Below are 27762 nucleotides of genomic sequence, written 5' to 3'. Positions count from 1 at the left end.
GATCCCAGGGCAGGGCCCACTCCAGCCTGGCCACACCTACGGAAGCCTGAAGGGCTCATCCAAGTTTGCTGCCTTAGTGCCAGTGAGGATGAGTGCTCTAGACTCCAAGACCCGAGGCTGGCCAACCTGTGTCAGGTCGTGCCAGGACACTGCCACCTGCTTTCCTCTTTTTAGCTGACTAGTAAATTTTCTATTTTTTCAGTGTCTTTCAGTCCAATAAGTTTTTTATTTTGTAGGAGACAGACATTAATTCCAAGGAAAGAGATCTTAATAGTATATGGCCTGAATGTCCCTCTCTTGTTCATCTGATGCATCCTAACCCCAAGGTGATGGTGTTAGGCAGTGAGGGCTTTGAGAGGTGGTGAGGTCATGGGTGGAGCCCCTCCCCATGGGATTAGTGCCCTTTGGTGGAAGCCCCCAGGGAGAGCTCTCACCCCTCCCCTCTGTGAGAATGAGAAGCACCATCTGCAGGCAGAAAGTGGCCCTCACCAGGAGCCACACCTGCTGACTCCTTGATTGGACTCCCAAGACCCCACTCCCTCCTCTATGGTTTCAAGGTGATGGCCAACAATTTACCACAGAGCTGGAGGAGGGAGCAGCCCAGGGGCTGAGCCTTCCTCCCCACAGCCCACCAGGTAGATCAGCCATGGCAGAACTGGCCAAGTTCTTCTTAGGGAAATTAACTTGCTTACATCAAGAAGTTCACTCCAGCTGAGTGTTAGCCACCCCCATTATGGCATATTGTTGTCCTCACCCAAATGAACAAATCCTCAGTTGGAGTTCTTCAAGGCTGGGACTCCAATCTTCTCACCTGTTCCCAGTGGCTGGCTTTGGCTGTCAGCTGCCAGGCTGTTTCTCTCCGTGCAGGTTGCTCCGTGGAGTCTCTCTGGAGGGCTGGTTTGGCTTCCTCATGGCCTGATACAGAGCTCAGAGTCAGTGTGTGGAGGCAACAGCCAGCTGGGTAGAATTCATAGTGCCTTCTAGGACTTGCCTTAGGTTACCTCTTCTGGGTTAGAGCTTTTAGGAGCCGGTCACTGGGGCTAGTGGGTGAGCAAGGCTGATATTCAACTCCACTGGCTATCAGAGGAGGATCAAAAGATTTGCAACCGCAGGTGCCCTAGAAATGAGAGGCTCTGGGGTCCCCAATGATAGTATTGCCATGGAACTGGGGCGAGCCTCTGGTAGTGAGCATTGGCAGTTAGGAAGGAAGCAAAGGGCTTCCCTGGGCCACTCATGCTGGGTGGACATTTGCTGAATGAGGGAGCATGGCCTGTGCAGGAGTGGTGAGCAGTGCGGCTCCCTGGGACCACGAACCGCTACCTAAAGTCTTTGCTACTAAAGTCTTTGCGACTTTGCTCCTGGACCACAGCCCCACCTACCACTCTGAACTGTAGGGTGCCAGCTGTGGTGACTCGGTGCCCATGAGTCACGAGTGTAAAGTACACCCAGCCCCTTGGCAAGTCCACCCTGTGCAAGGGTAGGGTGTCATTAGGTGAACATTGAGAAATGTTTCCCTTAGACCCTGAGATAAAAGATAACACCCTTTATGCGCAGCCTTTTTATCATCTTATTGCTCTTGGGGTGGGGGGCTGCTATCTGGGGCTGCGGGTCTTGGGACAGCAAGCTGGCGGGGAGTGCGAGTATAAACTTATGCGCGAGGTGGCCTTCCGGCAGCTGTCCCGGCCCCCACCCCACCCACCGGATCGCGCCCCGCCCCCGCCCCTCTCTGTTTTGGGTGCGTCTAGGGCCGCTGAGCTCCAAGCGGACTCCCCCAGTGCCTACGAGGCGACCCCCGGTGAGCCCCGGGTTCAAAGGCCCCTCGCCGCAGCTCCAGCCCCCTCCGGGGGGCGGGGAGGCGAAAGGGGTGGTGCGGAGCCAGAAAAGCCCGAGCCCACAGCCGCCAGCCTTGCGCAGGGATGGGCAGCGCACTCTGAAAGTTCGTGACCGCAGCAGCCAACTGTTGGCCGGAGCCTGGGACGCAGACAGTGATCCGCCCAACTTGAAAGCGGTGCCCAGCCCCAGTACCCTTTCTCGGCCTCAGGCGGCCCTCCTCCAGGCAAGGTGCTCCGGTGCCTGATGGGGTTCATGGAGCCCGGGCTGTGGCTCCTTTTCGGGCTCACAGTGACCTCAGCCACAGGTAAGCAGGCGGGGCTGCGCGCCTCTCCTGGCGGGAGCGCACACAATAGGAGCAGGGCGGGGGTGGGGGGTGGGGGAGTAGGGGGTTCTGTGTTGCAGAGAGCTAACTGCATCCCTGGAGGTGACTGGGAGCAAGCAGGCTGGAGGGCAGAAGCGGCAAGCAAGGACTACCCCACAGGCTCCGGAGAATTAGTCAATTTTTCATGAAGTTGGGAACTTTTCAGAAAGTTTGCAAACTAATCAGACACTGTACAAAATGTTTGCAAAGTTTTCAGAAAGTGTAAAATGCGTGCAAGTTTTCAACCAGTGCAAATAGCTTGCAGATTTTGCAGAGTGAAAATAGCTTGCAAGTTTTTCATTATGCAACAACTTGCAAACTTTTCAGAAACTGTGCACATAGTTTTGCAAACTTTTCAGAACTTTTCGTGTAGCTTGGAGACCAGAGAAAGTGCAACTAACCTCTGTACCTGTAGCTCAGGAGCCCCTCAATCTGCCTCCTGCAGGATTCACTCCTTGCCTTCAGCCTGGGGGCTCTGGCAGGACTGGTGTGCCCCAGCTGACCCCTGCAACCAGATCTGAGGGTGACTGTGAAGAGACTGTGGCTGACCCTGGTGAAGGAACAAATCCTGGAAGTCCTGGGCAGAATCAGGGGCCCGGTTGGTCTGGAGAGCAGGCAGAGGGTGGCTCTGTGCACCACCGCCCCCGGCGCTGCACGTGCTTCACCTACAAGGACAAGGAGTGTGTCTACTATTGCCACCTGGACATCATCTGGATCAACACTCCAGAGTGAGTTGCCCTGAGGTGGGGGAGCACAGTCTGGCCCAGCTCACATTGCACATCCCCAGGAGGACCTGTCTCACCACAGTCTGGCCCCAGAGGCTGCCCTGGCATAGTCCTAAGCTCCTCCTGAGGTCCCTAGGTCAGACATCCTTTCTGAGGGTCTGGCCGGTAGAAACCTAATATAAGGTTTGTGATCCCATGGAAGGCCAGCATCTTTCCCCAGGGAAATGAGTGAGCCAGGGGGATTAGATACCTGAGAAGTCTCTCTGAACCAAAGAACCCCCTCAAAGTTTATTTCCTGCCTCAGGGGCTAAGGGGGCTTGTCCTTGCTCCTGAACCCACCAGGCTCCAAGGGGTTTAAAATTCCTAGAGAGCTGCCTGATGCTCACTGGGGAGGGTGGGGACGGGGGTGGCGGTGGTGGTGGCTTGGAAGAACCTGCCCCTCCAGGTAGAATGGGTTACTTTCCTCCCCTGCCCTCCTGGATGCCAAGGACTACCGACTTCTGGGCCATGGGTCTATCACAGGTTAGCTCATGTCTCAGAGGGCCTCCTTTTCTCAGTCTTGAAGAACTCTTAGCTAGCACCCAGCAGAGTGGGACCACTCTACAGGGAGGTGCGCCCTTCCCCAGGCAAAGGGAGGATTTGATGTCTCCCTCATTCTCTCACTGAACACAGCATTTGGAAGCCCCTGATGTAGATACCATTATGCAAACAGTAGAAAGATCTTGACCTTGACTTTACTCTGGCCACCACCTCCTGGACATGGCTCTCCGAATCTCTATAACCTGGGCCTTGGACTAGATGCTGTTAAAGCCCATTCCCCTGGTGTTCTTGGGGTCTCAGAGGCTTTTTCTTGCACCCTGCTGGGAATTCCTGGCTGAGAACTTGGACATGGTTGTGAATACAGACCCTTGGCAACAGCGATGACTTTGCACTAAGTTTGAAGGCATCTCCATTCCTGTGCCTCATGGTTTCCTTTATTCCCAAGCCCATTAGCCCCGGAGCCCTCTAGGTGGTATTTTGAGGGGCTCACTTACCCACCTGGACACTTCAAGGATGGAGTGCAAGTGTGGGTAATCTTGAGTATTCCAGTGGCATTCAACCAAGTAACAAGTCTTCTAACCCCATCCAGGTAGGCCTGAGAATCACCCCACTAAGCCAGAATGGCAGGTAGGGCTGGCTGCACTGGTGAGCTACCTGGATGCTGGCACAGGCCAGAGCTTAGAAGGGCCCCTCCCCATGTGAGGCTCTGCTGTGGCTCTCACAATGTTCTCCATCCTTTTGGACCAAGGGATGCACATTGGCCTTTGAGTTTGATTCTCACAGATTCTGTGACTGATAAGCTGATGCAGCTGAGAGCATGATTCACTTGTCTGGCTGTGTCTGCTGAGGTTCCTGTACGAATCGGACCATCAGCCCACAATAGGGAGATGGGAGGATAACAGAGATGCGTGTCTAGCTGTCATCGATCACCTTCTATTCTCAGACAGTATCAGGGTCCCCTTTTCTTAGAGCCTCCATAACCCTGACACTTGTCTTTTCTTGTTCTTATCTGATTGGTGTCATGGTCCAACCGGATTAGCTTCACAGAATCAAAAGCACTGAGTGGTGGGTGGTGGGACTGAGTCCTGGTTTGGCTGGAATCCCAAACCATGAATCTAGAAGGAGAAAGAAGAAAGTCAGTAGAGAGAGAGGCAGAGCAGGGGAGAGCACTTGGAGCCCACGTAGTTCTTTCCCGTTGTTTAAGCCCAATTCCTTGAGCACGTTTGAGAGGCTCCATAAACACCTCATGCTGTTAGAAATCCTGTCTCAGAATTTCAAATTGTCCTGTATAGCCTGAAACCAGCCTTGGATCCTTGACTTTTATCAAGACAGGCAACCTGGTAACTTTCTCCCCAAGTTTGATTTACCTCTTCTCTGCTCCCCTTCCTCTGATTCATTCTAAACATCGGGAGAGAGGGTGACAGCCAGTGTCCTCGTGTCCCCTGAGCTGTCCAGGAAACAAAATGACAGTAGCCAGACACAAGCACGCTTTGAAATGAGACAAAATGAAATGTTGGAGGGAAGATGTTCCCGTGGGCATTCCTCCTCCTGCCTTTTCTTCTTTGCTTCTTCCCTCCCCACTCCCTTCTTGAAACCCTGTTGATGTGTAGACAGGTCCATTTGCTGTATCTCAGTCAAGACTGCAATTTGAGAAACCGGGATCCAGTGATGGGGGTCATTGGCCTCGAGGGATGTTGAAGAATCTGAAAAATCACTGGAAGGTGCTGAAAGCAGGGGCCTGCACTCAATGGGGTCTTTTCCAGAGTTGCTGTCCCAGTCGTGCCTCTCCAGAGTCCCCGTCCCTCTTCCCAAGCAGACATCTGGGTCTCACTTTCCAGACTTCTCTGCCAAGATGTGGCCTGCCCCCCATCCCTGCAGCTGCTCTGGAGCCAGGAGGAGCCTTGACTCTTGGGCCTAACCAAGAGCCGTTGCCTTTGGTGCCCTCGCTCCGGCCCCTTGGATTACATGGGATAGAGCTAAGTCCCGCTGTGTTTTTGGAGGACATTTGAGAGATCTTCAGAGAGGGATCGTTCAATGAGTGTGGTCATCTGTGCCATCGAGGCCCTGAAGCCCTGGCAGGAGTGTGTTGAGAATTACCCATTCTGCATCTCCCTGTGGAGAGTTAACTCTAGGTTGGGCTCAGAGACTCTTGAGAACCTTCCAGACAAAAGAGCTGAGCCCCCCTGGTTCTCCCATTTCCTGCCATGGCCTGGGTGTGGTCAGCCCTTTCCGTCAGCACCCAGCATGTTGCGGAACTCAGTTAATGCTGGCTGGCTTGGCTGAGCCCTGCCCACGGCTGTTCTTTCTGCTTGCGCTGCTGCTCTGGTTTTGGTCTACAGCACTCTCTCCCCCATGAGCTTTCCCCATCCAGGGCATGTGGCTCTGTTCAGAGAGCCTGCCTGTCACTCAGTGGTGTATGGGAACATGTGTTTTTCTGGGGTGCATTTCCCATAACTTCCATCCTATTCTCCCCCAATACCCGTGACCCCAAAGAGGAAGCAAATTTGTCCCTTGGCAACTGCACTTTGTGGCCCTACAGAGGCAGCTGAGATCACAGCTAAACAATGGAGACAGTGTCATTTTTATAAGATTTTGCTTGGCCATGTTAGAAACCCTAAGTCCCTACAATTCCCAAATAGTCCCTACCGCGGCCTACAAAAATGAAACCAAAAATTTTAACTGGAGAAAAACACATACCATCTTATTGTCATGGAGCATCTGTGTGAAATAAGATTATATGGGCAGAAGTGGGGAGCAAGATCATGTGCTTAGTGTGTGCTTCTGTCTGTGGGGCTGGCCTCTGTGAGTGTACTTGAAAACATGAGCATCATGCCAGGGAGCACAGAACTGTATCAGGCAGGTCCTTCAGAAAGACAGAACTGACAAGATGTGTGTGTGTGTGTATGCACACACACACGGAGACAGAAAATTGTCCTCTGTGGACAGGAGACAAGCAGTTCTGAATTTTTCAGGGCAGAAGCTGGAAATTCTAGCAGGAGCTGATGCAGCGGTGTTGGGATGAAAGGCAACTGGAGGCAGAATTTGCTCTTCGGGGCCCATGATCTTTGCTCTGAAGGCCTTCAACTGATTGGATGAGTCTCACCTACATATGGAGGGTGATCTGCTTTGCTTAATCTACTGATTTTAGTATTCATGATGTTTGAAAAAGACTTTCATGTGCCAGGCCTGGTGGCACACACCTGTAATCCCAGTGGCTCAGAAGGCTTGTGGCAGGAGATTGTTGGTTCTAGCCAGCCTTAGCAACTTAGCAAGGTCCTAAGCAACTTGGCAAGACCCTGTTTCTAAATAAAATATACAAATGGCTGAGGATGTGGCTCAGTGGTTAAGTGCTCCAGGGTGCAATCCCCACTCTCAAAACAACAACAGCAACAACAAAAAACACAAAAAAGAAAAAGACGTTCACAGTAACATCTTGATTGGTGTTTTATCAAACATTGGACATCATAGCCTAGCCAAGTTGACACATAAAATTAACCATCATAGGGACATAGATCTTCACCATGCCCTATAGCAGCCAACCCCTCTGAGCCTCTAAAGAGTAAAAGCCAGTCAATCAAATGATGACTGAGGTTCAGAACACCCAGCACAGAACCTGCTGTGTGCATTGAAGATAGGGGCCATCGGAGTCTCTCTGTGGACACACAAGGAAAGCACTGTGATGCTGTGATAGTGACCGCGTTTTCCAAACAAAAATCTGAGCCACCCTGGCTGGCAAATAGGAATGCATTTGTGAAAAAAAGCAGGGAAGGGTGTTCAAAATCATGGCTTTGGTGGAAACATGGGATCTGTAACCTCCATTGCAGTCCTGACTCCAGTGTCCAGGAGCTCTGCCCTTGAGACTCGGCTGTGATGGTGGCCTTGGGGTGGGAGGTGCCATCAACTCTCTGCATCCCCTTTGTAAGATGCAGACACCAGTACAGCTATAGGACAGTGATCCTCAGGTCTCTTTGAGTTCTTTGGCCTGGTCATTCCCTCTAGGATGTCCAGCCCGGCTGCCCTAGCTGCTCTGAAGCGAGCCACATTTATTCAATCTGGCAGGAGCAACATTTGTTTTGCATTGGTTTCCTCCCCAAAGTAGTCAAGAGTAGAATAATAAAACTAATAATTAACAAAACATTTGGATTTACATTTTATGTATTCTACCACAAAAAGGCAACATCACCACAAATTCTAGCCTTGCCTTCTGTGTTCTTTGAAAAAGGCATTTTAACACATTTCCAAGAAATGACATTGCAAATTTTAGAACTTCTTAGTGGTGTGGGTGGACTGGGACCCCAGCATCTTGCATACTGGATCCCAATAAAAGTAATCCTGTCAGACTGGGGTTGTGGGTCAGTGGTAGAGTGCTTGCCTAGCACTTGTGAGGCACTGGGTTCAATCCTTAGTGCTACATAAAAATAAATAAATAGAAAAAGGTATTGTGTTCATCTACAATTAAAAATATTTTTTTTAAAAATCATCCTGTCTTGTGTGCCAGGCCTGGTAGGATCACTGCAGGAGATGCAGCTCTTTGAAGCAGAGGGACCAGTCTTTGTGGCCATCACAGTTTTGGGAAAGTGTTATGAGTGATCTGATTCTGATAATAGTGGTGATGTGGGTGTTGAGCACACAACAGCGATCTTCAGGACAATCCTTTGGCAGTAGGCTGGTGTCTTGCCCAGTTTGCAAGGGCCTGAGTCCCTTGCCCACTGCTACAGAGCCTGAGCCTGGCAGTCTGACCTGTCAGTGGCTCCTGCAGACCTTTCTCCAGCCTGGGCCTTGCTGCTGTCCTAGGTGATCCCCTCATCCATGCATGCATCATGTTTTTATGGGGTGCTTTGTTGGGGTAGCATTGGGCTGGGCTCTGGGACCAAGGATGGATGAAAGACACAGTCTTCCATCCTTGACCACTTCGGGTGGTTTTGTTCTTTGTGATAGTGATAGTTAATATATTTAGATGCATTTATATTTATAAATAATAGCATCATTTCTCCTTTGCAAGATTATCTTTATGGATCCGAGAGAGAAGGTGGTCTCAAGCCCAAGCCTTTGGTCCAACATGTGGCTTGAGGTGTATCCTGGAGATGCAGTGTTGACTGACTGAGTTGGGTGACTCCCCTTGTCTCAGCCTTCCTGGTGGCTCTCATGGATAAGAGTGTGCCTGTCCAGCACACTGGGAAGCTGGTCCCAATGGCAAGATGCTGGGATACAGAGGGTGCTTGTCTGAGGGAGAAGTGGGAGGAGAGGAACTCAAGGCCTACCTGCTCCATTCCTGGGGTGGGATTTTACTTTTCATGACTGTTTCTCAGTCCCTAACCTGTGCTCTTGCTGCCTTGTGCTGTCCCTAATGCTGAGCAGGAATGGAATATGAGTCTGCTCAAATCACACTGACCCTGACCCTTTGGTTCAAAGATTCATGGTGTTTAGAGAGAAGGGGGCCTTGGGCCCCTCATCCAGATTCTGGCAGTGGGTGCAGACCCGTCGTCATGGGTCAGAGCATAGACTCTGGGTTCAGATCTGGTATGGAGTCCTAGGTCTGTCAATTAGGAGCCTCAGTCTCTCTGCTTGTATAGCAGGGGGATTGGTGGTCTCCTATGAGTGAAGGTATGACTGTGACACCATAAAGTACCCAGAGAGCGGTGACAACAGTGCTTTCAATCTAGTAAACATTCAAGGTCTGCAAGATGTGGCTATGACGATGCAGCACAACCCCAGGTGGCAGTGGCCCTCTGGGTCAAGCTGGTCCTCCTACCCATCCCATTCTGCACTTGGAGGGCACCAACCAGCAGAATATTCTCTCTCAAATGCTGCCGAAGCCAGCGTCCGAAGGCCACCCAGCCAGTCCTCTTGGAGTGCCCCAGAGCAAGCCTGTACCCTGTCATCAGGCTACTCTGAGGCCTGGCACACAGTGGAGTGGCATTCCATTAGCTTAAGCCTTGCAGACTCAGGAGAGAGCCACCTGGCTGCCTCTGTTGCTGATAAGCAGCCTGATAAAGGCCCCTGAGGCCAAAGGTTGCTCCAGGTGGGATGAATCAATCCTGCCATTCCCGCTCCTCCTCTGCGACTTCCTACTACTTCTCTTTGGCCTTGGTAAGTAATTGGAAGTTTGAGGAATGGGACATGGTATTCCCTGAGTTTACTGGTTCAGGCACCCCTTGCCAAATCCAGGGGGGTATGGGGAGTGAAGGGGTAATTCAGGCAGTGGAGATGACCTGAACAGTATTCTCCGTTTAAATCCTGTGGGCACATCTTCAGAGGGGCTGTCCTGTCTTCTCACGTGGGGTGAGCCTAGCAGAATAAATAGGGGGCTCCCATTTGCAGCTGAGGACCCCACGGGATCCTGGGACCCTTATATCCTCTTTTGCCTATCGTTGCTTGAAGTGGGAGCCACGGCCAAGGAGTCACCAGGAAGTGTCCCCAGGAAATGCTGTGAACAGGGGTTATGAGAAATGATTCTGTGATGCACTTTTGGAAGATGGTGTTGGCCTGAAGCCCGCCGTGCTAAGCCCAAGGTCCCGTCGGATGGTGAGTCTGCTCACTTTTGACTTTGCTGGTTAGTTTGTACTCCTGTACCTATGTCTGTCTCCTCCTTGGAAATCTAGCACACTTCTGGATCTTGGTTTTGAGTTCAAGTAGGATAGTTCTTAGAACATTTGATAGCAAGGTGCTTTAAAATGTGAGGGCCTTGGGGCTAAACTTCAGAGATTGTTGGAAAGGTCAGACCTCACAAGGTGACCCTTCTGTTGGATTCCCACAGATCGAAAGCTCCAGAGTGAGCATGAGATGTGTGAGAGCAAAGAGAGGCTTGGCTGGAATGCAGCTGACCCCCACTTGAGGCGGAAAGGCAGTTTGCATTGAAGCAAGAGAGCTTGGTAGGAAAAGGTTGTGACCCTGCGTGACCCTGCCAGAGCGTTTGGATTTCTGCTAGATGAAAGGGATTTTGCAGTTAGGAACTTGGCCTTAAATCTGAAGGCAGATGAAAGTCCCCTGACATCTCTGGTGTGGTTTATTCCTGCAAAATTTAAAACAAAGGAAGCAGGGAGGCAAACAATGCTTCCCTTAAGGAGGCTCCGCAGCGTGGCTGCAACCACCTGGCTTCAAAATCCAGCTCTCCCTCCTGCGTGGACCTGCAGAGTCTCCGTTCCTCCAGCCCATCTCAGACTCCAGTGGACAGGGGAATGCAGCAGCTCTGCTTCACGTAAGGAAACGACCTGTTCTCATTCCATGTCACATTTTGGTGGAAAACAGAGAGTTTCTGAAGATGAGAAACACAGACACGCACACACAAAGGCCCAGGCACACATGCATATCTGAGCCCACATTTTTGCCCCCTTCGGGATAGAAATCAGTTGAACTTAGAAGAAAAATAAATGTAGAGGATGACTGGGGACAGTGGACAAGGGCCACAGTGTGGAAGGAATGCTTGGTCTGACATAGTTTGGGGTGCTTCTACAGCCCGCTTGCCAGGAGCAAAAAGGCAGAGGGGGCATCTGGTTATGCCCTCTGCTGCCCTTGCTTGGAGATTTGAAGCCAAGTACTTCTACAGAACTCGGCATTTCTCTGGAGTGGAAGCAGAGGCCTGGATTTCTTTTTTGTTCTTCTCAGGAGACTCAGTGGGAGGCCCTAACACACAGTGACTCTGGAATATGGCAGCCTGATCCCCAGCCCAGTAAGTTAAAAACCAGAACAGATTTGCTTCATGAAAATTTGTAAAAATCACGTAGAGACTAAGGTGGCTCACGGGTAGACATGGGGATTTTGCCCCACAGCCTAGGAGGTGTGGCATAGCTTGGCCAAAAGTCAGAAGCACGTAATTGACAAAGCAGAGGCCTGTGCATCTTTTCTGGATTTTTATTAATCTGCTCTCCATGGGTTTTGTAGTATCAAGAATAGGGATTGGTGAGCAAGGGACTCTGGGACAAACTCTCAGAAGTCCCCAAAGCCTCTTTGGGAAAATAAGAACACTGTAGTACAGTATTTCCAAAATTCCAAAATGACTGCAAAGAATAATCTTCAGAATCTCAACATTTATAATAAGACCTTGAGCTTCACCCTAATCCTAACCCTGGCTTCTTGGAGAGAGAAGCTGCTGTATCGAAGTGGCCAAGACGGTCTTGCACACAATCAGACAGCAGAGGAGAATATCTTGCTCCCCTTCTGACGGCAAGAGCAAGTCTGAGCACCAAGACTTTTTACCCTGACCATGGAATCTCCTGACAACTCACCAGCCTGGCCTCTCTTGCTTCTTGTCTATTACTTATAGGGATATGTGATTGGGTCTGTATTTCTTTTTTATCCCTTTAAATACTCCATCCTTACAAAAATACCTGCTCCCTGTTTTACCCCGTCTGTTTCCACTGCTGGCAGCTATTTTGAGGCCCATCTGTCTGCAGCTTTGCATAAAGTTATAATGAGCCTGGGCTGGCCAAGTGGGCGCTCATGTCTACATGCAACCTGGAACTCCTCAGGGTCACAGGGGGCTGGAAAGAGAAACTCGAGCCCAGCTTGTTGCTGCATTTGGACAGTGCAGATGGAGGAGCCAGCCAGACTGGAAGAGCCCTCTGATGGTTTTGTTTCTGCCTGTTGGAGTTTGTTTCTCTATTGCTTTTCCTTTGAGCTGTCACTCTTGGAGATGTCTCAGCACAAGACAAAACCAGGTGTTTTTCGGTTCTTTCCTTCTGCCCCTGGTGCTCCTCCAAACATTCCTTCATGTGTGTGCCCACACTCAGGAGGACTGTGTTCCACTGAGCCTGAGGACTGTGAATTCTGTGGCTTTGGGGTTATTTTAGAGCCTAGCCATATGGTAATTATCCAAAGAAGAGTGTAAACAGTTTGGGCAGGCCAAGCTGCCTTTCTCTTGCTGGAGTGAAGGTATGGGTCCTTCTGCAGTGGCAATGCTGGTGATGGTGAGGGTGGTTGGAATTCTCCAGGTGGAATTCAAAGCTGGGTGGAGCCCTTGAAGGACCCGTCAACCCTGTCACCGGCCTACCCAGGACTTCCAGAGAGCAAGTCTTCAGTTTGGACAGGAGCTGGTGCTGCCTGCTGAGGGTGGCCTCTGGTTTTGCCCTGTGGCTCACCCATTGGTGGGGGTCTTCTCTGTTCATTGCTGGGTGCATGGGGTGGCACCAGTTATTACCAGACACAGTTCCTCCACTCCCAGGAGTCTAGAGACTGTGCTCCTTGCAGGAAAACTTTCGAATATGGGTCAATTGAGGGTGGAAAGGTAGAAATCCACTCAATCAGCCAAGAACTCCGAGATGGGATGGCCTAGAAATGGTGGCAAATTGAGACCCAAGTTTTTTCTTCACTTAACAGATATGTATTACTGAGATGCTGGGAGGTTGCTGGGTGCCCACCATGAGCAGACATTTAGGTGCAGAGGCGAACAAGGCAGCACCAGTCCCTGATTCCAGCTGGACAAATCCCTGCACTGATGGCCCCAGAGGATGGTGCCAAGGCCAGGCCCCACAGGGCCACACCCACGGCACACCCTGGAGATTTTCCTGGAGGGAGCATGAGCTCTAAGTCGTTCAGAGTGGAGGGACGGTGTTGGCAATGACTGGTACTGCCATTCACAGGAACGGTGGCCTTGAGCTCTAGGTCTGAAGTCGAAGGGCCAGTGTTCAACAGTCCTTTTGAAAACATATATGATTCTATTAACATTCCCAAATGGTCAAGTCCTGAATATTCCCAGAGTTTTTGAGGGGGTGAGGGGCGGAATGCCTTTTTTGAAAAGTAATCCCTTGACCCACAGCACGTTGTTCACAGCTTCCAAGATTTCAGAATATTCTAGAATTCTTGGCTCCTTCCGAGGCTGTGGGAGATACACTCTCCCCATTGGGGGTGGCCGGGTGAGCATTGGCTTCTTCCACCTTCAGCTGTGAGAGTTTCTGTGGTGGAAGTAAAGCTGTGGACAGCCAGCATGCCACCCTGATGTGCGACCCTGCGTGTGTGCCTTCTGCCTGTACACTGAGGCCACCAAGGAGCTGGTTTCCTGGCCCGGTTCCTTTCCTGGAAGTTGGAGGGGGGCCTGATGCCTCACAGAAGGCCTGGCTCAGAGAACACAAGCATTTGATGAGGGGAAAGGAGTAGGCTCGGTGGAGGACAGGACGTCTGAGGTGGCCCACCAAGGCTCTGGGAGCTGGACTCAGTGCATCTTGGGATGGAGGACAGCCTGAGCCAGAGTGGACATTTCACCGTGGGCACAGTTGGAAGGAGAGGGCTGCAGCCAGCTTGGCTTGCTGGGTTTTGTCCTGACTCTGTACGTGCCCTTTTTGGTATTGTTTTCAGTAAAGAAAATCTCTGCAGACCTGAGACCATGGTTGCCTCCTCATGAACGCGGGGTCCAGGGGCAGTTAGAGCTCACTGGTCACAAGCAACAGACACCTCATCTGGCTAGTAACCCATGAGAAAGGCTTAATGGAAAGATACAGGATGCCCTCAGGCTGGAAGGAAGAAGCTCAGGCTTAGGGAAGAGGGGTCCTGGGACAGGACTAGGGGCTTTAAGGGTTCAATCCAATGAACGAAGCTGAGTGGGGCCACCTGGCAAATAGTAATTTGAGTGTTTTCTGACCTTAAGTCTCTTTATTCAGGAATCTTGGGAGAGAAGGTCTGACTGGTCCAGCTTCGTCACCTGACCAGTCCTCAGGTGGTATTAGTGAGGGGATGAGGCAGGTTGGTGGTCAGTCTCAGGGACCTCACACAATGGGGTCTTCTTCCCAAAAGAAGAATGGGAGGCTGGATTCTAAGAGACGAAAATAACCAACATTGGCCTCAGCTGTAGAGAAGCCCTACTGTAAGTCTTTAAGAGCGGGGTCTTTAGCTCCTGAGCATTTTCTGACCCCAGGCACTCAGGTGGGCACAGGGATCACAGGGCTGTAATTAAGCATCCACTGGCCCTGACTGGTTATGTGGTGAATGAAGGTGACAGACACAGTCCTCTTTGCCCAGAAGGACTGAACTTGGGGAAGTTGGTGAGTGGTGTCTTCTAAGGAAGAACATTGATGAAATCTGTATTCAGGTATGGTTAGAAAGCATATTAGGATCTCTGAGTTGCTTCTCCAGGGGGTGGTGGGAGCTGGTGTCCAGTGACCTTGGTGCCTGGCAGCTGGAGTTTCTTCCTGACTCTCTGCCCCTGGCCAGTCAGTGGAACCTGCATTCTGCACACAGTGGCTCCTTATCACCTTGATTTTCCACTTAATAAGGAAAAAATGTGCATCAGAAGAGGCAGATCATTAACCTGACCCGCATCTGAGTGTGAGGTGAACGTGCCCCACCTGCTGTAGAGACAGTTAGCCAGAACTTGGGCTTTTAAAATTAAAACTGCAATAACTGCATTTATAAAGAGAGGAGTAGCAATCTTGTCAACAGATCCTGTCACCTGTCTGACTTGCTTATGTGGTTGTTAACCGAGATGCCCATGAGGATTAGACACATGACAAAATGAGTAGGGGAGGACTGGAGTAATCCATCAGGAGAGGTAGGGACAGGGACAGAATGGGGTCTTGCGTCAGGGGGCTCCAGGCGATTGCTGATGTGTTGGGATCTGGAGCTGGGTTCAGCATGGCTTCCAGTTATTCAAGATAAGTTAGAAAATGGTTGGCTGAAGCTGAGAAAATGCTAGCTTTCTAGGCTGTGTACGGGACAGAGCTGTGTGTGCACAGGGCCCTGGTCTGTCTGGTTCATGGTGATGTTCACCAGGGCTACTCCAGTGAGCACGCTGAAACTTTCAGCAGATATTTGTTAAATTCCATTTAATGACAGTGGAAAGAAATGGAAACTGGCTTCTTTGAGAGGAATGACAGTTGGATACACTTTGTTAAGAATTTAAACTTTGGCAGACGAAACCCCCTTGCTACTTCCTACCTGGCCTTTGTGAACACCTGTGTCTGTTCTGAGAACTCCACGCACAGCAGCCAGTGTCCTGATCAGAGAGATGGAGATCGATAAGTCCTTTAGGAAAGAACAACACAGAGCTTACGAACAGAAAATGTTTTTGAAAAAGTCAGTTTGCTTATTTAAAAACTTCTTGGAGAGACAAAGTGCTTTCCCTGTGCTACAGATGAAAGATGAATATGGGAGTTTAATAGCATTTGTATGTGATGTTTGGGGAAACTTGGCAAGTGAGGAGCACTGTGATTAATCACTCTGAAACCACCACTAATCAAATAATGAATGTTCCAAGCACATAAGCGAAGGGATAGTGTTGCACAAATACACAGGGCACTAGACATTGAATGCATGGGTGCACTGAGGGCCGGTAGTGTTTTCATTATGTCATCTGCTTACCTTTTTTATGGAGCTCTGTGTTATACCGGAAGCATTAATGGATAGAAGAGCTGCCTATCTCTTTAAAGAATTGTATTCTAAACCTTGTTGCAAACAGCAGGCTAACTTAGCTGAGTAAAGATGCTGGTCCCAAGATCTCAGCCAGTTTACCTTCATCTTCATAGTTCCACCATTAGGTCTTCCCTGTTCAGGAAATGGTGACAAATGACAGCTCTCTACCTGAAAGGCGAGTGCATTAGACAGGCAGTGGTGAGTGACGGACCTGCCAGAAGGAGGTGTGGCAGAGAATGACCTTGCTGTGCCTTATGGCCTTTGGTTCCTTACTATCCTTCTTTATTGCTTAGTCACACATCTCAAACACAGGCCTGGTAGATGGAATTTTTCTGCTTGATGAAACTCGTGATTTCCCAGGCCAAATAAATAACAACAATCCCTAACTTACATGCACTGTCAAGTCTTTACTAAGTATTTTTCATGTAGTATCTCATTTCATTTGTCCAATAATCCTTTTGTGAATCAGGGAACTGTTGAGAGGGTGGAGTGATCATCACCTAAGTGCTTTACAACTTAATAATGGAATTAACCAGGTAATCTCTCTGCACTCTGTGTACCTTGCATGTACCTGTACATACTGGCTTGACATTTTTCTTCTGTTTTCATACCCCAGTAGCATGTGAACTCCTGGAGACACAGACACAAGTGTGCCTTTCACACTGAAAATAACACTATGTGTGCAGTGGTTACTTAACAGATGGTGGAGATACTTTGTAATGATGTTCATGGTTATTGAACTCATTCAGGTGGAAAGAATCCAGTCTTTCCCAGTCTAGAGTTGTGCCACAATTGGCTACCAGTTGCTCATTCAGTAGTTTTTATTTGCCCAACCTTGTGGTAGGTCCCTGGCTGGCATAAAAGAAGTAAAAAACCTGCCTTGTCTTCTGGAGGAACTGGTAAGCAACTCTTAGACCTGGTTAAGGAACATCCTGACCTGGCTCTCAGAGTTAGAGGGCCACCTGGGATCTTCCTTTGGTCACACATCCCTCATCTCATTGCAGAGAATCTGTGGGACTGAAAGCCATATACCCCTTCTTCCAGACCATGTCCCCAAGCCCATTTCTGGGGCCTGCGCAGGTATTTTCTAGGTTCTGACAGGACAGAACAGGGCTCAGGTCCACATTCCTATACCCATGAGGGTGGTCAAGTAGCAGCTGCCTACAGGGTAGAGCATGGACAGAGCTTGGGGTACAGCCTGGGGTGTCTGTGTGGGAGTGGGTTGGGCTCTCTTGGTTTGGGGTGGAGTAGGAGGAAAGAAAAGCTGCCAGATCTCCTTGGGCTGCTGTATTTTAGCATGGGATCCAAGGAGTCCCCAAATTTTAAATCAAGGCTGGACTTCCAAGGTGTTTTACAGCCACATTTGTCCAGGTCAGGGGATAGAACTCTCATTTAAGAGCTTATCTGTGGATGGATGGGAGATGGGCCTCCATTTTGAACTCATGTTCTAAACTTCAAGTGTTTGCTCGGGTGGGCCCCACGGAGATCTGGCCATCTCCTAAGAGCGTCCCAGATCGTGGGGAGGGGGGTGGTGCTTCCCTGTAAACGTTCTTTGAAATTGCCAGGGTGTTTGCTCAGCAGAGCTTGGCCTAGGCTGCTGGGAAGTGCTAAGCACATCTCTATTAACAAACACCACGTTGCTTTGTTTCCTTCCTTAAAACACTTCAGAGTGTTCTGCAGCCGCCAATGCATAATCAGCTGACAGCAATTTCAAAATTGCAGGTCTCGCTGTTGATGGGAAAATGGGAGCGTTGTTATTCCTCGTGTGCCGTTTTCACCAAGAAATGGGGGGTTGGATTTAATGTCAACACTTAGAGATTTAATGTGGTCCTGTTACTGGAAAAACATACCTTCAACCAGATCTGGACTCATGACAATGGCCACGTTGTTGTTTTCCTCCCCTCTCCACTTTTTACATTTCTGAGAAGAACAGGATTTGAGAGAAGGTTCAGCGCGGCTGGACCCTGCCCTCCTCCTCTGCTCAACAGCTGGGCGGCCTCGGTCAGCAGGGAGCCGCTGCTCTGCTATTTCTCAAGGCACTTGGGTGGGAAGGAGTTGGGGTGAGAACAGAAAAAGAATAGGGCTGGCGGAAGCCTCAGCCCTGGTCTCCAGCCTGCTCTGAGCATCTGGTCACAGTGGGGCAGCCTTGCTGTTTGGCCTCCCACCCTAAAAAGGCTCCATGGCCTGCGTTTTTAATAAAAAGAAATCCAATTAGGTTTCACTCTGAATATGCAGGGAGGATGTCAGGTCACCCTTTGAGGTGGACACATGGGGATGTGTCACCGGGCTCATAGAAATCAAGGTGGCTGCCGTTTGGGGACGGGCAGGAAAACCAAGACTTCTTGGAAAAGAGGCTTTGGCCACATTTGTTTCTTTGAGTCCCTGGTAGCTTGCCCCTGACGGTGGCCCATGGTGCTGATGCATTGCGCACATGTCTGAACTCCCCCCCCCCCCCCCCCCCCCCCCCCCGCTCAGCTGGAAGGCTTCTTTCTTCTCTAGGGGTGACGGTTTGGGTACACTGAACTCCAGAACCAGATTTAAATCTTTGTGGCTCTGAACGCCACCCCCCTCATAAAGCTGACCCTGGACAGTAGTGGTTGACAATTCCAGACGTCTTTGCTTCACAGTAAGACTCTGCCAAGGCCAGTTCCACCCTCAGCCGCCCTGTCAAGGCCACGGCAGTGCCTCTAGACAGCAGGGAGCAGTCCTTCTGATGTTTGTCTCTCTGAGGACGAGTGTTCAGAGGCCAGGCTGTTCTTGTTCCTTTGTGGCCTGCTGTGCACACAGGAGAAGTTGTCAGTAGCTCAGCCACCAGGGGTGGCCCTGGGCAGCCACCAGGGCATTACAGGTATGGAGATCTTACATTGGCTGGTGCCCAAGCCCAGCAGCAGGTGAAGGGCGCAGATGGGGACCAACATGTGGCTCAACCCCAAAGTCAGGCACAGAAGAAGAACCTGCAGGCGGGGAGCTCCAGCGTCTTAATCACTTCTCAGTCTTCCAGGCGAAGCTTCCAGAGGTGGGGAGCAGAACACCTGCATGTTTGGTCTGGAAAGGACTGAAACCCCTCCATGAGGCCTCCTGCTCTCCCATGTGCCCAAGCCCTCCAGGGGCTGGGCTGCTGAGACCATTGGCCTTCCCTGGTCCTCTTGACTTTCTGTCCCCTTGGCCCTTCTTCCTGGGGGTTGGGACAGCCCAGAAGTTTCCCACCAGTAGGCCGCAGCTCATGCCCCACACCAGGGACCCCTGGCACACTCTCCTGACCCTCCTCTGTGCTTTGCAGACGAACTGTGCCCTATGGACTGTCCAACTACAGAGGAAGCTTCCGGGGCAAGAGATCCTTGGGATTGTCCCCAGGGATTGTACAGCCCTCGCTGGGGATACATTCGCGCTGTGCTTGTGTGGGGATAGATGACAAGGCCTGCCTACGCTTCTGCACACAAACCCTGGACGTCAGCAGGTATGACTCCCTCCAGTAGCGCTCATTCCCAGGTGCAGGTCACTGAGGGATGAGGCCAAGCCAGGGGCTTCCTGAAGGTAGGTTGACTCAGCCTTGGCTGCTGTGGTCCTGGGACCAGGGAAAGAAGAGACTGAGTCCAGAGGCTGTGGGCACTCAGCTTCCAAAGGGCAGGTGGTGTGGCTTCCTCAGTACTCAGTGCCCTGGAGAACCAGGCCCTCAGGCCAGGGCTCAGTTGTCTGTCTTCTGGCCTGAGCAGCACTTTAGACAAATCAGAATAATTTTTCAACATAAAAGGTGGAAGAATTGACTGCCTGGCCCTGCATAGTTTTAGCTTCCTTGCAAACAGCACGCATGGTGGCCTCAGGTCTCACTGCGCCACTTTCCAAGGGGTGTGAAGGATTCATTTGCCTGGGTTACGTGTTCGTTGTCTGGAGGCCCTTGAATTCGAGACCCTATGCTCTGCTCCATCCTCTTAGAGAAGCTCGTGCATTCATTCTAATGGAGTCAGTGAGCAGACCCCAGACTCCACCCAGGTATTCATGAAACAATTGCTCCTGTTGACAGTCTTTACTACTTTTTCTCTTCACTTTGGGCCAAGACTCAACCCAGCCACACATAGCAGCCCTTCAACAACCCTGCCCATAACTAGTGAGGGGTGTTGTGACTTATGCAAAAGCAGCCTGAACAGGGTGCCCCCAGGGCAGGGCAGGGACCAAGCAGTCAGGTCCCAGGATCTGCTCTCCAGAAAGCTTGATGTTGACTCCATTTCCTTCCCTTTTCTGAGTTTTTGAACATCCGATGAGTAGCAGGGCTGAGTGGATGCTGTACTTGGTTAGATATCAGCCCGTGAAGCTCTCAGCCTCCAGAAACCATGCCTGAGATATGCTCCTTGGGGCACATGCTAAGGTCTTGTTGGCAGGAAGGGGAGGTCATCATTTGACACCAAGAAACCAGTCACTTGGAAATGCAGGTTGATTCATTCAAACCAGCCTTCTCCCCACAGAAATTCCAGGACAGCAGAAAACCCAGACGAAGAAGAGAAAGGGAGGGCCAGAGGGGCCCGCGGAGGCCTGCGTCAAAGGTGAAGATGGGGGTGCGGCCCTTCATGGAGGAGAGGGTGTGTTGGGGGATGGCCAGTGGGACCCCAGAACTTGGGGTGAGGGCTCTATCCACAGACTGCTGCAAACAGTGCAGCCAATCTAGCAGGTTCCAGAGAAGGGTGAAGGACGATAAGAAAGATAAGATTCATGGACTCAGATTTGAAGATAAAGCTGGGGTCAGGTGGAGTGCTGCTCTCTGATGGAGAAGCAGGGCTAAAGAATTACACCAGCAACTTTTATTTATCTATGTCCCATTAATCAAATTAAAGACTCTGCAAGCATTATTCTTTGTATTCATGAAAGTTACAGAGTTAGCAACATTATGCACTTATTCTACATTTGCAATGTGCAATGTTAGGAGCTTTGTGTAGCTCTCAAGAAAGTCCATTGTTACTGTTATGCGGGTAGGTTCAGAAGCAGCAGAGCTGGTGAAACATTGTGGTTATCTAGCAAGAAAGTTCCTTTATTCCCAGGAGCTGAGTGTCTGAGATCAAGGTCAAGGCTGATAAGACTCTAGCACAGTGCCTCCTCATGGAGGACATTACCATAGCAGCTAGGCATCCTGTACCTTTGCATAGAAACTTTCCCAGGCACCAAGTATGTCAGAGCCAGGAGGTCATCAGAGATCCCAATCTCAGACACTGCTCTTCCATTCTGTGGCATTGCTCTAATTCCATTCTGTGGCATCGCTCTCCACAAGAGACAACAGTGATTTTCCGTTGGTGACCTCTGGGGACGGCCAGTCTGAAGCTGTGGACAGTCATTGTCCTTCAGGACCTTGGCCGCCTGTAGTCTTAAGAGCCAGCCTCTGCATCCCTCTTAGCTCCAGGGCAGTGATGTCCGGTGTGGGTTTCACTGGGCCTGAGAAAGTCAGCAGATCCTCAGGGATCCTGCAGGCTGGCCTGCTCAGGACAGTGTCTCCCTCTGCTTTTGTAGCAGCACGACTCCCCCCACCCCACCTCCAAAAAGCACGTCTCCTTTGCAGCAGCTGATCCTGGACAAAAGTAAAGTTCGGTTTGGCAGCAGCTCCAGATTCCCTAGTTCATTTTATTATTATTTTTTAGCTTGCTTGTCTTTTTTGTATGAGAAATCCTGAGGGTTTCCTGCAGCCAGACCGGGTTTATTTGTCATTCTATCAATCAAAAATCATTATTAATGACTTGCCTGCACATCTGCAATGGATGGTAATTTATGTTCATAATGATAGCCTGGAGGTGGCTTCGGTGCCTACGGGGACTGATCAAGGGAAGTCAAGCCATGCTCAGGATACAGGAGACTCTCTAAATTGGTGGCAGATCACTTCCAGGGGCCCGGAGAGGGATCTGTCAGCATCCATAATAAAAATGGTGAGGGAGGAGGGGGGCGGAGGTAGCGAGGAGTCCCAGAAGAGTGAGTCAGACCCCAGCAGGCTCCCACTTGGCCTCTTTGTTCTTTATCCTGTCTCTCCCCCCGACCGACCCCAAACCAAAACTTCTCTCTGTGAGGATGAGTGTGATTAAAATCACCCACCCGTGAAACCATGTATTCATTTACTCATGCCTTCATTCTGCAAAGGCTTATTGAGCACCTGCTGCAGGATGGGCACTGTTCTAGATGTGGGGGGCAGAGCAAGGGGACCAAGGAGAGGGACTTGTTTAAGAAACTCAGATGCAGCAGGGAGTGTGGGTGAGAGGAGGGGTTGGAGAGTCAGCAGGGATAGGAGGTGTTGGGGCAGCTGCAAGTTGTGGTTGGTGGACAGGCACATGATCACCGACCAGGTGACTTGGGAACAGAAGGAAGTGAGGGGTGAGCCACAGGGCTGAGTGAGGGAGCTATGTTTTGGGCAGAGGGAACAGGAAGTGCAAAGGCCCTACAGACAGCCAATAAGAGAGCCCTGTAAGAAGCTTTCCTTGGGAAGAAAGGCAGTTACCAAGCCAAAGTCCTGTATTCTTGCAAGATTTGAGTTGGTGACGTTTATATCCATTCTCAGAGTAGTAGCTGCTGCCATCCTCATCTGGTGATCAGCCCAGATGGGACCAGGCCATAGGACCAAGCTATGGGAGGGCTCCTTGCAGCCAACCTGCGGTACTATTCCCTCCACACCTTCCCACTCAGATTGCAGGCTGTGAAATGCCAAGAAGCCCTAGTGAAGGGGGGGGGTGGTTCATGCCAGGGAATAGCTGGAGACGGGGCAGGAGGAAGATACCTTTTTCAGCTTGAGAAAGCCCTTATTCTTTAGTAATACACCTCTGTTTTCTTTTTCCCCCTTTGCTCACGATAGGTTGAAGTCCAGGACAGACACAACACGGAGCCCTTAGGTGGCCGCCACGGATGCTTGCTCTCCGCGTGGACTTCCTCCCCGCCTTCCCTGCCTGCTCACTATATCATCCTGCAAGGAGCCGTTGCTCTCCACAGTTAACATTTCCACCTCTTTAGGGACAAGGGGTGAATTTGTCTGGGGCAGAAAACCCACCCAAAGAGTCCCCAGTTGACAATACACCCTTACTCCAAGAATGCCCCAATCCAAGTGACCCCAGTTTCCCTAATGGGTAAAATGATCCCAGATGTGCCTGGGCCCAGACGCCTGCGGCTCTTGTTTCAGGCAGGAAATTGTTTTTGGAGAGGCATGGCAAGCTGGAAAGTCACTCACTGGCTTTTGACATGACTCCTCTTGGAGAGTAAGTGGATGCCAGGCAGGCTCTTTGCAAGTGTAAACATGTGTCCATCTTGTAGTAGATGTGCAAGGCCGGTGTGGCCAGGGCATGTCAACCTCTGAAGGCTGCAGGCTGAATTAGGAGGCGAGGAGTTGGAGTGAGCCTGGGCCAGAGGTACACAGTAGTTTGAAGCCTGTAGGACTGAGACAGAAATTTTTAGCCGTGCTTGGTACCCATCAAAGTATGTATCAAGAAAGAAAGAAAGGAAGGAATGAAGAAAAAAAGGAGGAAAGGAAGAAAGAAAGGAGCTCTGATGTTCGTGAGAAGAAAAGGAGAAATTGATGTCTGATGGTTTTGAACTCTGGGCTCCACAGAGCTTATTCTTGGCCCATGGGCTGGACGTCATGTCCCTTTTAGACACTAGGCCCATAGCGGCAGAGTTCTCCAGCTTGGTTTGCAAGAAGCTGGCTGTGGAGTCAGCCCCAGCTCCAGGTTATTAGGAGGAGTATTTGCTTTCATGCATAAATGTGGATCTTTGGAGAGTGGCTTCAAAATAAGCCATGAACACAAACTGCAAATTATGTAAATTCCTATTTATCTATATAATTGGCATCAACTGGGAATTGTAACTCCTGGTGGTTCAAGATCTTTGCAGCTGCGCCCTCTCTGCTGTGCTGGGCTCACAGTGAGAGAGGGGCTGTGACTTGGCCACGAAAAGCTGTCTACTTGGGCAGGTGGGGAGGGCATCACTCCCAATGGGCCGTAGAACAAGGAGAAGCTACCTGTGAGCAGGGGCAAGGGCACCTTCCAGGGAAGTCCAGATGGCTCATGGTGGAGTGCTGGCCTTGTCTGGACACGAGACTCTGGGGGAGCCTCCCTCTATCCCTTATTCTAGGAGTAAGGTGCGTATCCATCATGAGAGAGTGCAGGAGACCAACTTACTGGAGGAATTCTGTACAGTTTAAGAGAAGCGATTATTTATTGGGGAACTATTCTCTCCTCCAGCTCTTTTATGGGATCTGTTAAAAGTAAAGTCACTGTACATATATAGATTTTAAATTGTGTTCTGAATCCAAACTCATATTCCTTAGAGCTTGAATTACGTTTTTAAGTGTGCATGTGCTGTCTGGCACTGTGCGAGATGGTATCTGGGAGAGGAATTCACTCATCGTACGAACACTCAGTAAATACTAACTGTCAAATGCATAATAAAAAAACCTAAAAGTTTGCTCTGATTTGTGGGTTTTTCCTTACTGTTGTTGTATGCGTGGTTACACATCAACTTTTCATGGACCTCTGGAGAGGCTGGGAGGGAATTATAGTTCGGGAAGTAGAATCCATCTAAAGTCAATTATGGACAAGATGAGGGGCTGCTTGGATATTAAGGAAGGAACGGAGTTTGGGGAATCATCCCAAGAAGATAAAACATTCGAGGCAGCCAGGAAGAAGGAGCCTTGGGGAGAGTGTTGGCGCCTTCCCCTGGTACCACTGTGCCTTCATAGTAATGGAGAGCTTTCTTCTCTGGCCCTGCAGGATGCCAGGGAGGGACACGAGAGTTCTTGCTCGGAGATCCTCAGAATTAGCTGGAGGTGACCTCTGTGGGCAATGTGTTTAAGCCTTCGAGATTATAAAACATCTCTGGGGGTTGGGCTGTTAGGAAGAAATAGTTTTCTTCATTTTCCCTTCCTCTTTTTCTCTCTTCCTTTCCTCCCTGTCTCCCTGTCCCCCCTTCCGGGTCCAGACTTGAAGACCTTCAACGGGAGAGGATGGGCCAATGACAAAGACCCAGACCAAGAGCAAAGAGGATCCTCTGTTCTGAGTAGCTTGATCACTATCTAATCTGAGAAAATTCAAGAGCCTCTTGTTTTAATTAAACTCACTTTGGAGAGTTTTGACTTTGATGAATGGAGAAACTTGGGTACTTATTTATTCAGCAGGATGTGGAGTATCACCCAGCAGGAGCCACGCTGTTCATCTGAGGTACTAACAGGGCCTAGAATCCTCCCACCGATTGAGATGCTGTGGAGGCCAAGAGCCAAGGAAGGCAGCCTAAAAGTTCCAGGAGCTGATGGGAGCGGCCTGAGCTCCAGAAGTGGTGGGCTTCCCTGGCATCTGGGTGGAGCAGTAGAGGGACAGTCCATAGAGTTGCGAGCAGGACCAGCTGCAGATATTTCAGGCCCCAGCTCAAAAGGATCAAGGATTTTAAGATGGCAGCAGCAGAGCAATAAACCAAGTGGGGCTCTTCTGAGCCTGCATCCCATTCACCAGCCCAGGTGACCAGTCAGGGAAGCTTAACAAAAAAGTTGTAGACTGTGGAATCCAGAGACCTGGCTTTGCCACCAACTCCTCTGGGAACTGGCTTTAGCCTCTCCTAGTCTTGGTTTCCTTATTTACAACATGGGTGTGATCCTGGTCTGGATACCTCACAGTTTTCTCAAGATGTTAAATCTCCACAGCTTCCAACTTTGCCCCAAGCCAGTTCTAGTTCCTATTCTTACTAAAAGTTTCTCGTGGAAGCACATGTTGGAGTTTAGAAAGTACTCCAAAGTAATGAAAGTACTTTCGATTATAGAAACCATTAGGATAGTCGATTCCCCACCCTGCCCTGAAAAACATAAATTCTCCAAATCCTCAAATTCATATCTGTGGCTTCTTAAGTATCCTAAAGCTCAAGCAAATCAAGTTACCTGCTATTCAGAACATTATCAATGCACTTGGGCCCTTCTGTTCTTGAACATGCAATTTCCTTTCTCTTTGCTGGCAGAATGCTCAGAATCATTGAGATCTGGGAGGTATTTAGTGCAGGGAAATTATAAAAATTAGTAGCTGTCAGGGCCATAGTAAAAGAACAGAATCACCCTTCTGCTAGGTGAGCCTCCATCTTTCTGGCGCTCCAGAACGTTGTACTGCACAAATGACAAGAGCCAGGTGATAAACGGAAGAGGCAGAGTTATTAGGAATTCATGGCAGAGGAAAAGAATCCTGTGGGACTCAGTGAACATGAACTTGGAGCTCCTTTTTCTCTGCCTTCCTTTTCTTCTCTTCCTCCATGTTTACTTGGGCTGATACCCCTCGTGAAGCCATATAAATCCCTACTTATCTATGTGATTGGCAGGAGCCTCCAGGATCAAGTTTGGCTCTGAGCATCGGCTCAGCCTTCAGCACCACATACAGGGCACTGGTACCCTCTGTGAGTTACCATCACTGCCTGTTCACAAGCTTCCTTTTACTCTTATGAAGGGGTATTCTCAACAAGGGCTCTCTCTGCCTCACACTCTAATTTGAATTGCATAGCAAATGTCCCCTCTGCCATCCTGGTTTTGAATATGTGCCTTCCCTGGCAAGGGGTAGAGACGCACACAGATCAGATCAGTGTCTAGTACATGCCCTGCTCAATAGTAGAGTTATCTTTCCAAAAGGAGGGTATGGGCCCAGTGTGGGACTGGGGAAAGACTTCTCAGGGAGGGGAGTAAGAGCTAGCCAAGCCAAGCTGTGTGGGAAGGAAGCCCAGGTAAAGGGTGGAGCCTGCACAAAGACCTAGAGATTCAGCAGACCCCAAGGGGCAGAGGGAAGCCAGGGCATGGCCAGAGGACAGCAGGGACAGCAGTGAGGGGCATGGCCATGGCTGAGACACAAGAGCCCTAAGCTGACCCTGTGACCTTTGAACCACCTGGACAGGCTTGAGGTGGCTCCCTGTTTGCAATGGATGAGAACCAAAGGGTGGCTGACTGGTCTGTTGAAAAGGTTCTTTTTTCCTAGACATGCCCCTGGACCCAGGCTCTAGGCACCATCTCACACAGCAGGTGAGAGTGGTGTCGAGAGACCCATAGGCACCTGAGCCCTTCTTGCACATGAGTTCATCTCACCTTGTGTCTGTTGGGGCTGGCTCCCACACCACAGTTGTTAATCAAAATAGGTTGAATGATGGACACACATGCCCAGATTGAGTCCGAAAAGTTTTTTATGTAAATAGTAGATATTTTGCTATTAAAGTATTTTATTATACTATGTTACTATGAGTGAACATTTCACTATTTTTGTATAAGTCAACACTTTTGACACTTTGCACCAAAAGGTGCCTATTGTAACTACCCTCCTTTTTTACTAGAGAACAGTCATTGTCAATGTACTTGATGGAAGTGGCCGTTTTCCATCCAGTCTGGCTTATCAATGGTCACTGGATAAGTCTGGCCAGTGCACTGTCAATTGCCAGCCCCTGCCACAGAGTATTCCCTGGGTAGTGCATTTTCTATACCTTTGTCTATCTGCAATTATTTTTACTTTGGAATTTGTCAATGATAGTTTTGCTGGTGACAGAATTGAAAGTTAACAGCGGTTATCCTCCATTGTTTGAGAGGGTTATTGTGTTTTCCTCTGGCATCAGAAAACTTCTCCAAGAACAATTGCTCTGTCTTGGTGGATCATTTGTCTTTTCTTTTTGGTGACTTTTTTTTCTTTCTCTCTTTATCCTTGATGCTCTGCAGTTTCAGTGGAAAGTGATTAGTCAGGGATTTTTATTTTTCCCTTCAATTTGTACCAATTAGAACAGCTGAGGGGACCCTCTCTTTTACTTCTTTTTTAAAAAAACACTTTTTAATATTTTTGTTGTTGTTGTAGATGGACACAATACCTTTATTTTATTTTTCTGTGGTGCTGAGGATTGAACCCAGTGCCTCATGTGTGCCAGGCAAGCACTCTACCACTGAGCCACAACCCCAGCCCCTCTTTTTGACTTCTGAAAGACTTTTGTTCTTCTCACCCAGCATTCTACTCT

General features: G+C 49.9%; 1 protein-coding gene across 2 annotated transcripts; it reads left to right on the top strand.

Annotated features, from left to right (window-relative positions):
• Window positions 1–1721: 1721 nt before the first annotated feature.
• Edn3 (endothelin 3) lies at window positions 1722–24223 on the top strand. Of its 2 annotated transcripts, none has more exons than XM_040275159.2 (5): window positions 1722–2137; window positions 2640–2922; window positions 19079–19255; window positions 20245–20336; window positions 22616–24223. In XM_040275159.2, exons 1-5 carry the CDS (start codon window positions 2077–2079, stop codon window positions 22618–22620), a joined length of 618 nt encoding a protein of 205 aa, XP_040131093.1. In that variant the 5' UTR covers window positions 1722–2076; the 3' UTR covers window positions 22621–24223. The 2 variants fall into 2 exon arrangements, with proteins under 2 accessions (XP_040131093.1, XP_021583271.1); XM_021727596.3 differs by having other exon boundaries at window positions 1725–2137; window positions 20259–20336.
• The last annotated feature ends 3539 nt before the right edge of the window (window positions 24224–27762 follow it).

This window comes from Ictidomys tridecemlineatus, chromosome 5 (assembly GCF_052094955.1).
Source record: "Ictidomys tridecemlineatus isolate mIctTri1 chromosome 5, mIctTri1.hap1, whole genome shotgun sequence".
Classification (NCBI taxonomy): domain Eukaryota; kingdom Metazoa; phylum Chordata; class Mammalia; order Rodentia; family Sciuridae; genus Ictidomys; species Ictidomys tridecemlineatus.
Note: the sequence above shows the minus strand (reverse complement) of the source record. Positions and strands in the feature narration are given on the sequence as shown.